We start from the raw sequence: 10586 nt of genomic DNA, 5'->3' as shown, positions 1-10586 counted from the left end.
ATTCAAGAGTAATTTCACACTTTTTTGTAAAGTATATAATCCCATATGTGTTGATTCATAGCTTTGATGTGTACAGTAAGAATCTACAATGTAAATAGTCAGGAAAATAAAAGCATTGAATAAGGTGCGACCAAACTTTTGGCGTGCGTGCGTGCGTGCGTGCGTGCGCGAACCATTTTTTTCAAGGGGAATGTTATTAAAACATGTTGCAGCAAAAATATTGGTCTCTCTGTGATGTTCTGGATAGTTGACCTAACGTTGCATAGGCCTGAGCACATCATTCTTTTCTATAACTAAAATAATTTCAAAAAATTCAAATCATGTTAGGTGTTGATAACTGGATTACTAAGGGAACAATGACACTTGGACACAAGGCATATGAAGGCTCTTCCACATCAGCTGCAGCTTTCAGCCATGTTTACTGCTCCTTGGCTGCGTATCAACACTAAAGTTGTGACCCAAATGGTTTACATTTCTTCAGCACCAGCTCCTCAGACCTTGTTTAAGTTAAAAAAAAAAAAAATACATAAATTACCATTTTGACCTTGTACTTTAATGGACAAGGAAGATAAACATATTTGTTCCTTGTATTATTCATGAAGCCATTTCAACAGCGTGAACAAGTCGATAAGTCAGAAGTGTGAGAATCAAACCAAGGTGAAGAGTGTGATTGACTACACTTGGTATACAGGGAATCCTAAGGCCTGAGGTTCTGTTGCTTTCCTTAGGCTTTGTTTTCCATATGAGATTTTAAGAAGTACACCAGAAGACCTAGATCATATTAGTACATTATTTATCACTTGTCAGTTACTTGACAAGTAAACATTAGCTGCAGTCAGTTTTAAACTGATCAAATGAGGAGATAACACACCTGAGAGACCAGGTACATTTGGAATTAGGAGCTGTGCAGTTTCAGCATCTGCTCCTTCTAAATACTGAAAATACAAAGTAAAAACCAATAATAAAAAAAAGACTGCTAAGTTTGTAAAGTTCAATTTACCTTTTAAGGTGCCGTAAATAAGATTTTAATGATCCGTAACAAAACATGACCTTAATATATCTGTGGAGGTTTGATAGATTTAGTGATCAATACCAGTGTCTCAACAATTACTTCATAAGATGTGGGGATTTCTGGCTTTCAGAGTGTACTCTCTGTGCAATAATCCCATTCACTGCACAATCGCCTCTGAGCTAACGCACACAAAATCGAAACAAAATTCTCCTTTTGCAACACACACACACAGACACAGTCCCAGTGAGAAAGTAAAAGCAAGCGATGAGTTTCTAATGACTCCAACTGGCCAGCAGAGCAAGAAAGTGTTTTACCACTGTAGACAGTTATGTTGTCACTTTTCCATCCACATCAGGGTGTCAGACTTTAAACTGAAGTGACAGATCGCTCCTTTAGCTGCTCTCCCTCAGCAAATGACACTGACGGCTGCATCCAGAGGCAAAAAGGTCAGCCCATCAGGTTGGTTGTGCTAATGGACTGCTGACCAGGCGATAAGCAAGCCTCTCAGGAGACATGGGTAGCCTAGTTCTCACCTCAACAGTGTGCAGCCCATGTCCTTTGCGTCACTCCCATCACCATTTGTCAACGCCAGGGCTTATTCTCACTTTTTGCTTTCCCTTCATTTGCACTATGCTTCGTACTGAGGGCTCATTAAGTAATTTATTCTGTTGTCACTTCTCACGTTTGTCAACGAGCATGTACACCGAGTCTTGGTTGAGAAATGTGTAGTTAGTTGTTTTCTATTAAAGTTGTAAAGCTCACGGCACAGTTCAGGCATTTGTGCAAGAGCACCTGCAGATGGCAGTGTTCACCATGGCAGGCTCCTCAGCCTTTGAGCTCAACAGCTTGACTGTCTCAGCACCAGCAGCACAGACAGAGAGCCCTGGATGAAACTGAGGGTTATCTACTGCATTGGAATTAAGTAATGATTGGATGGCAGTATGTATTAAAAGGATGCTGGATCTCTATGGCTGACTCTGATTTCCATTTTATTAAATCTGCTGTTTTTCTTTTCTGGTTGCATTGGGCCATTTCTGACATGTCATTATGGAGCTTAGTCGGCTCAGTTACACAGTTCAGCCTCCTTGTGTTGCTTTGAAACTTGTCAAGTAAGATCATCTGCGGTTCCGGGCAATTCCAAAGTCACATCACAGCCTCGTCAGATCGTCACAGCTCTAAAGCACGAGGCAGTAAACTTAAAAAGAAAATGCAATTCACCCACTAGGCAAAGAGCACGCACCACATGCTGCTGTGAAGCTTTGATGACTGGGATAACTGTCAAGGTTATTTCTTACGGACACATGCTGATGACCGGCTGCAGGGTGCCGAATGTGGCGGCCAGAGCGTGAAGATGCACCCAGTGCAAAACGCGCACAGACAACGGCTTCTCTGTCTCGAGTGCAATTATTAGTGACTCGTACACAAAGCTTGTATTGTATATACATGTGTTTTATTTCTGGCGAACGTTGCAGTTCATCTTTTTTTTTTTTTTAAATGTTCTTCAGTCTTGTGGCTTTATGTGTCCACCCCAATTAGTGCAGCCTACCTGACAACAGCCTAACAGGTTGACTTATTATGCGTTTGATGTCTCCCCTTTAGAGCCAGTGACTGCTATCTGCCTTTTTATATAATCATCAATAGTGTAAAACGAAAGAGCACGGCCACTCTTTTTTTCCCCCCTCTAAATTATCATCAGCAGCACTAGCAGCTTCATCATCCTCATCGTCGTCATCATCCTCATCACCCCCCTCCAGCCTCCGGTTATTTTATTATTAATTTTTTTTTTTTTTTTTTTTTGGGTAAGCGTCTCTGCAGCCTGCAGCATCTTCACGGAGCATCTTACCGCGGACACCCCTTCGGTCTGCATTGACGTGACGTGACTTCGGGCCAATCCTGTTGCTGCTCGGGTTGTCGACGCCACTGAGAGAGAGAGGCGGTGTCCAATGACGAGGGTCGGCGGGGCGGGTGGGGGGGTCGGTCGGTGTGGTGTGGTATACTTCACCACCCCTCCTATGGGCTTACACAGAGTTAGTGCAAGATATTCTGCTTCGGGAGTGAGAGTGCGAGGATACACGGCGTATGGGCTGCGCATCGGTGTCACACTGAACAGCCTTTATATTCAGGGCTGGCATTTCCAAGTGGGATTGACTGCGATTTCTCCCTTTTTTGTTTAAATGCCTTCATGCTATCTCTTTTTAACCTTGTGTATTTGCCGGCTGATTATTGATGGAGCTACATTAACTTGACACATGACGGGACACCGGTGTCTCCTCTTGCGTTCACCTTTTCGGCGCCTTCACCTTAACAGGTAGCCGGGGGAAGAAATAAAATAAATTAAAACCTGGTTTTCTCGGGACCTGTAAAGGAGATGAGCATTGGTTTTTGGGACCGGTTCTAATGGAAGACGCCACAAACCGCTGACCACCTGGCTGTGTCTGCTGGAGAGAGACGCTGATAACCACAATACTGCAGGTCGCACAATAAGATCCTGTCCATTCCTGAAGTTAAATGGGGGAAACGGAACTGCGAGATATGCAGCCTCTAATTTTCCCCAGTTTGTGCGACCAGCTGTTTTTACCCAAAACCTGTTCTTGAGTCTGATTTCCCCCTCTCTTTCCTGGACCCGAGGCTTGATTTGACTGAGAAGGATATCTTTCCCCGAATAAGCTCGCACCACACTTGAAGACTATGAGCTGACACACTCCAGTTTTTCTCCTGCGCTGGAACGGATTTGGGTATGTACGATAAGAATAGGTCTCAGTTGCCCACTAAGAATGGAAAATCTGTCTGAGCTCATTTTGTAGGCTTCATTCATGCGTGTTCATTCGTTTAAGACCCCACACACAGCTCTTTAAAAGGCACAAGGCTCTAAATTTTTTTTTGCAATTTTCAATTTTAATAAGAGTGTGTAATGTGTGATGAAGTTTTGTGGCCATGGGGGTTTGAGGCGCTGAGAATTCTTAGTTAATATAAAATGTGGATGATTTGGAAAGCAACAGACCTGACTGGCTGCCTTAATGGTTGCTGCAGTGTTTTAGATTAATTTTCTTATACATTGTTGATGAAGGCTTTTGGGCAGATGTAATAGTGAATCGTGTTTAAAAAATAAATAAATAAATAAATAAAACAAAATTATAAGGCAAAACAGCTGACTTTGAGGTGGGTGGGGGTTTGTTTGTGAATTACTGTGCAGGGCAAAGTTATTTCACTGAAGAGAAACTCTGTCATGTATTCATAGGTTTGTCCTGGGAAGATTCCTGCCATCACATGAAAGGAGTCACAGCCTGTAACAACGTTGCATAGGAAAAAAAACCAAACACCTTTTGAGTTGCAAAGGCTGGGAACACATTTACGCTGTCATGGATCTAAAAGACTATTACCTGTTGGGCACTCTACTTGCCTGCATATGGCTCGATCCTTCAATAGCCCAAGAACTAATCTACCCCATTCGAGAGGAGTTGCAAGAAAATGTTCTCATTGGAAACATACCAAAGGACTTAAACATTTCCCATACAAATGCTGCCACTGGAGCAAGTGCTAATCTTGTGTACCGACTCGTGTCTAAAGCAGGAGATAACCCACTGGTCCGCGTTCTGAGCAGCACAGGCGAGATATTCACCACATCAAACCGAATCGACAGGGAGAAGTTGTGCCCCGGGCCCTCGTTTGAGGACAGCGAGTGCTCCTTTGAAATTGAAGTGGTCATCCTCCCTAATGATTATTTCAGGCTGATTAAGATCAAAATAATTGTCAAAGACACAAATGATAATGCCCCCATGTTCCCATTCCCTGTGATCAACATCTCTATCCCAGAGAACACGCTCATTAACAGCCGATTTGCTATTCCTTCTGCCACTGACCCGGACACTGGCCCCAACAGTGTCCACAAATACGAGCTGATCAACGGGCAAAGTGCCTTCGGCTTAGACATAGTCGAAACACCTGAGGGGGAGAAGTGGCCCCAGCTCATTGTGCAGCAGAATCTGGACAGAGAGCAAAAGGATACATATGTGATGAAGATCAAAGTGGAGGATGGTGGCAGTCCACAGAAGTCCAGCACTGCCATTCTCCAAGTCACAGTGACGGATGTCAACGATAACAGACCAGTGTTCAAAGAGAGTCAGATGGAAGTGCATATACCTGAGAACTCTCCCATTGGCACGTCTGTTGTGAAGCTTCTGGCCACAGATGCAGACATTGGAGCAAATGCAGAGATACGTTATGTATTTGGGACTCAGGTTTCACCTGCTACAAAAAGACTCTTTGCATTAAATACAACATCTGGCCTAATTACAGTGCAGAGGCTCCTGGACAGAGAGGAGACTGCTATTCATAAGCTCTCAGTTTTAGCCAGTGATAGCAGCTCTACTCCTGCCAGAGCTACTGTTACCATAAATGTGACTGATGTTAATGACAATCCACCTAATATAGATCTGAGATACATAATCAGTCCCATTAATGGCACGGTTTTCCTCTCGGAGAAAGATCCCATCAATACCAAGATTGCTCTCATCACAGTGTCAGACAAAGACACTGACATTAACGGCAAGGTCATTTGTTTCATAGAGAAGGATGTGCCGTTCCATCTCAAGGCCGTGTACGACAACCAGTATCTGTTAGAGACATCTGCGCTGCTCGACTATGAAGGAACCAAGGAATACAACTTTAAAATCGTAGCTTCTGACTCTGGGAAACCAAGTTTGAATCAGACTGCCTTGGTAAGAGTGAGGCTGGAGGATGAGAATGACAACCCTCCTATTTTTACCCAGCCAGTTATTGAGCTGGCTGTCATGGAAAACAACAAACGTGACCTGTTCCTCACTACTCTTAGCGCCACTGATGAGGACAGTGGGAAAAACGCAGAGATAGTGTATCAGCTGGGACCAAATGCATCATTCTTCGATCTCGACCGCAAAACTGGGGTCTTGACTGCATCCAGAGTTTTTGACCGGGAGGATCAGGATAGGTTTCTCTTTACTGTAACGGCAAGAGATAACGGGACGCCCCCTTTGCAAACGCAGGCCGCAGTTATTGTAACTGTGCTGGATGAAAATGATAATAATCCTAAATTCACACACAACCACTTTCAGTTCTTTGTGTCTGAGAATCTTCCTAAATACAGCACAGTGGGGGTGATAACTGTGACAGATTCAGATGCCGGAGAAAATGCAGCTGTTTCTCTTTCTATACTGAGTGATAATGAGAACTTTATACTGGATCCTTATTCCGGGGTGATAAAATCTAATGTGTCATTTGATAGGGAGCAACAGAGCTCCTACACGTTTGATGTCAGGGCTGTGGACAGTGGCAGGCCTCCCTGCTCCTCAGCTGCCAAGGTGACCATCAATGTCATCGACGTGAACGACAACACCCCTATCGTCATTTACCCCCCCTCCAACACATCGTTCAAGCTGGTCCCACTCTCCTCTATCCCAGGATCCGTGGTAGCAGAGGTGTTTGCTGTAGACGGTGATACAGGGATGAATGCAGAACTCAAATACACCATTGTGAGTGGAAACAACAAAGGTTTGTTTAGAATTGACCCTGTCACAGGGAATATTACTCTGGAGGAAAAACCAGCAGTGACTGACATAGGCTTGCACAGATTAGTAGTCAATATCAGTGACCTGGGATATCCCAAATCTCTTCATACGCTGGTGTTGGTTTTTCTGTATGTCAATGACACAGTGGGCAACTCAACACTCATCTATGATCTCATTCGACGCACCATGGAGACCCCAATTGACAGAAACATCGGTGAAAGCAGTGAAACTTATCAAAGTGGTGACTATTTAACCATAATGATAGCCTTTGTTACCGGCGCCTTAGTGGTGATTATTGTCATCTTTGTCACTGTGCTTCTGCGCTGCCGCCACGCCTCCAGGTTCAAGGCTGCACAGAGGAAAAAACAGGGGGCCGAGTGGATGTCACCCAACACAGAGAACAAGCAGAACAAGAAGAAAAAGCGCAAGAAAAGGAAATCCCCAAAAAGCTCCCTGCTCAACTTTGTCACCATTGAGGGGAACAAACCTGACGACCCTGCCCACGAGCCAATCAACGGAACCATCAGCCTGCCCACCGAGCTGGAGGAGCAAGGGATTGGACGCTTTGATTGGAATGCCACGCCTACCACAACCTTCAAACCCAGCAGCCCAGACCTGGCCCGGCACTACAAGTCCGCCTCACCGCAATCGGCCTTCCACCTCAAGGCCGACACGCCAGTCTCAGTGAAGAAGCATCACGTGATTCAGGAGCTCCCATTGGATAACACATTTGTTGGGGGCTGTGACACCCTTTCCAAGAGGTCCTCCTCGAGCTCCGACCACTTCAGTGCCTCAGAGTGCAGCTCCCAAGGAGGTTTCAAGACGAAGGGGCCCATGCACACCAGACAGCAGGTAAAAGAGCACTTTTACTGGTCTATAAGTACTGCCTATAACTGCCCTGTTCCACAGTGCTAAAGTGCCAGTCTAGATTAGAGACTCTCTCTAAGTTACTGTGAAGCAACAGAAAAGAGTACAGGAGACATACTGCTTTAGCAAGTTCCACTATTTCTCAAAACTTAAAAAAAGAGAAACAACTCAAAGCAACTGCTGATTAACAGAGTTGATTATGGACTCAACAACTACTTTTGGGGGAATAATTATAGACTGATGTTTTGTCATTAATATATTTAATTCATATTTAACAGAAATGCAAGTAGGTGAGTAATTGCCTTGCCTCCTTTAGTCTATTCAGCACCCAGGTTAGATCACTGGTAAATGTTCCAACATAACATTAATTGTGACTCAGTGTTCTTTGTGAAAGAAACATTTTTTTCTTGCCTATCTACTTCAGATTACTGCTTTCCTCATAGATAAATGCTGCACACATTCTTCCGAAAAAGAAAACAAATAGCTGACTTTTCACCTCTCTTCTCATAAAACTCTGAGTGTATTCATGTTTTTTTGTTTTGTTTTTTGTTTTTTTTGTTTTTGGTGTGTATTGTTATATCACAAAAAGACTTTGTAACCTTTTCAACACCTGCAGCAATATCAGCAGTCAATAATTATTAGTCTGCTGCGGTGGCATTGTGAATGTCACTATAGGCTTTGCCACATCATCTAAGCTGGAATTAAATGCCTCGTCTCAAAGCACAGTAGCGAACTGAGTGAAGCTCGTCTGGAACTTGATACACATCCAATTCAAAAAGGATTAGCCAATAATGAGCCTCAAATTTCAACGTAATCCATGCTGCTTTTTATCAAAGCCTTATTAATTTTTCTGCTAATAAAGCACCACTACACAACACAGTTGCAACGCATGTGGACAAATACAGGGAGCAGCAGTGAAGAGGGAAGAGAGTGTTTCGGAGGGAAAAAGGGAGGCAGAGTGAGAGTGTTGTCAGTGGGTCAGGCTTGACGGGTGGTGGTACTGAACCTTTAGGTGGCAGTGTTGCGCTGCATGGCACAGTCTGGCGCTACGCCAACCTGCAGTGGACTTATAAATGCAAGGGAGGAGAAGAAAGGAGTGAAACCTATGTTGGTGTTCTTAGTGAAATACTCTTGCCTAATGATGTAGAGGCTGCACAGGGAAGATTGATAATGGCAGTTAGAGATGTGAGTGATAAGATCTATCCGAAGAGAGAGTGGAATTACAGGGGCGACACTGTGTGACTCCTATCGATGCATACCTCCGGGTCACTGCATCTGGGACTGCATTTAATGTGTTTCTGTGGAAGAGGTAGCAGTCAAAAGAGGCATTGTGTGTATGTGTGTGTGCGTGTGACAAAGGGGGGTGTATTCAACCCAAGAGGAGGACACATGAGATATGACACTATACTGTAAGCACAACTACATTGATTCGCTCAGTCATCCCACAATGCCACACTGGATTTATTGGAATCAATAATTCTGACAAATGATTTCAAAGAAGCACACAAACAGAGCCAGCGTGGTATAGTTCTGTTTAGCATCATTGGTAATATAAATGATTTACTGTTGCCGATACTTTTTCTCACACACGTTCCTCTGAAATGTCTGAATGTCATCCATGTAGAAGCCGAGGGTTGAAACTGGCCTCGAGTTGCGCTTCTGTCTAAGACTCCTTCCTTTTCACTCCTGAAGGACACAAAGCTGTTCAGTTGAATCCCGCCAATCCGACTATCTCCATTCTATACTGTCACCTATACAACTGGCACATAAGCAAGCATTAACATCACAGCTTATAAGTGTCAGTGTCATGGCTTTTCTAAATTCAAAATCAAATTGTTTTTTATTTCTATTGATTAAACTGTATTATTTAGTTCAAGACAAAATCCATTACCATAAAAACTCTAGAGGAAGTGAGCGATCCTTCCCATAAGCAATACCTATTAACTACTTATGTTTATATGCACTAATATATTTGATTGCACACAAGGGTTCTTATCTTCATTTCCTTATTATTAGAAGGAAAAACTAATTTTCTACTTTCCACTTCTTGCTAATATCTTTCTTTGGAGATTTGCACTGAAGACTATCTGGTTGGTTCTCAGTCGTAATTATTCAACATCCCACTGATAAGGATGCTCCAGATTTGAGGTTAAATGGCAGTTATTGATTGTGGTCAAATGATTGCAAATGACTGCACTGACACGTCTTGGTAGATAAAGCAGGGTATTGTATCATAGCCATTGTTACATCCATATTTGGATTGTTTTGCACAATGCAACCATTTGTATTGACGTGTATGTCACATTTTATGAGTATTCATAAGTGGAAGCCCATTCATTATGCCCAATTATTTTTTAAATTAGGCCTGTGTATTGATATTAGCTGTGATATTAAAAAAAAAAAAAAGTAAAGCCAAAAAATACCAATTACGTTTTGAGTGAATCTTTAAACAGACAGTATATCCAAAAGGTAATATCATAGGATTATCATATCATATTCCCTGCAGAGCAGGAGCACTTTGGAAAAAGATAAGAACTGCATTATTAAAAGATTTCTCATACATACTGTACATATATGGTTAAAATATGTCAATATAATCTAATGTTCTGAAACCTGAATTTAAAGTAGTAAAGTAAGGTGCTAAATTGTTCCACTAAATAAGGCATCACAAAGGTATATGATAGTATGATGCAGTTTAGCATACGTTGCCTTACGAGTAAAACACTATCATCAATCACCCATTGTTGCCTGACGTTGACATGAAATAAGCAATTAATTGAAAGAGGACAATCAAGAGACAGAAATGTGTAAAGCTGAAGGGAATAGCTTTTAAAATTGAACTTCTCGCTAAGAATTTTCAAAAGCCATTTTGTTCCAGTTCTTAAGAGTCCCGTCTGTGCAACAGCCGCACCAATTAATCAATAAATAAGGAAACTGAAAGGAAAATAGATAAACAAGAAGTCATGGGGAAAGAGGTGGAGAAAAACAGCAACGCATGCAGGTTTCAGTGACGTTTTTCCTCCCAGAGAATATAGAGCATAGGGAGTAGAAATAGCAGACATCTACAACAGTGTCATCACAGACGAATGCCGAGTGAAATCAGCTTTATAGAGACCCCAAACTTTGCTGATAGCAATAGAAGCAATCCTTGCCTTTCCTTTCTT

The 10586-nt window shown here is 42.7% G+C and overlaps 1 protein-coding gene across 3 annotated transcripts in view; it reads left to right on the top strand.

The window, feature by feature from the left end:
* Positions 1 to 3016: 3016 nt before the first annotated feature.
* The window catches only part of pcdh9 (protocadherin 9), a 212952-nt gene continuing 205382 nt past the window's right edge, over positions 3017 to 10586 (top strand). For all 3 annotated transcript variants that reach the window (XM_032506456.1, XM_032506543.1, XM_032506371.1), the window contains exons 1-2: positions 3017 to 3747; positions 4251 to 7407. In XM_032506456.1, the coding sequence (XP_032362347.1) occupies positions 4372 to 7407 (3036 nt within the window). In that variant the 5' untranslated portion in view covers positions 3017 to 3747; positions 4251 to 4371. The remainder of the gene's footprint in view (positions 3748 to 4250; positions 7408 to 10586) is intronic.

Source organism: Etheostoma spectabile, chromosome 1 (genome assembly GCF_008692095.1).
Source record: "Etheostoma spectabile isolate EspeVRDwgs_2016 chromosome 1, UIUC_Espe_1.0, whole genome shotgun sequence".
Lineage (NCBI taxonomy): Eukaryota > Metazoa > Chordata > Actinopteri > Perciformes > Percidae > Etheostoma > Etheostoma spectabile.
This window is presented reverse-complemented; position numbering and strand designations above follow the sequence as displayed.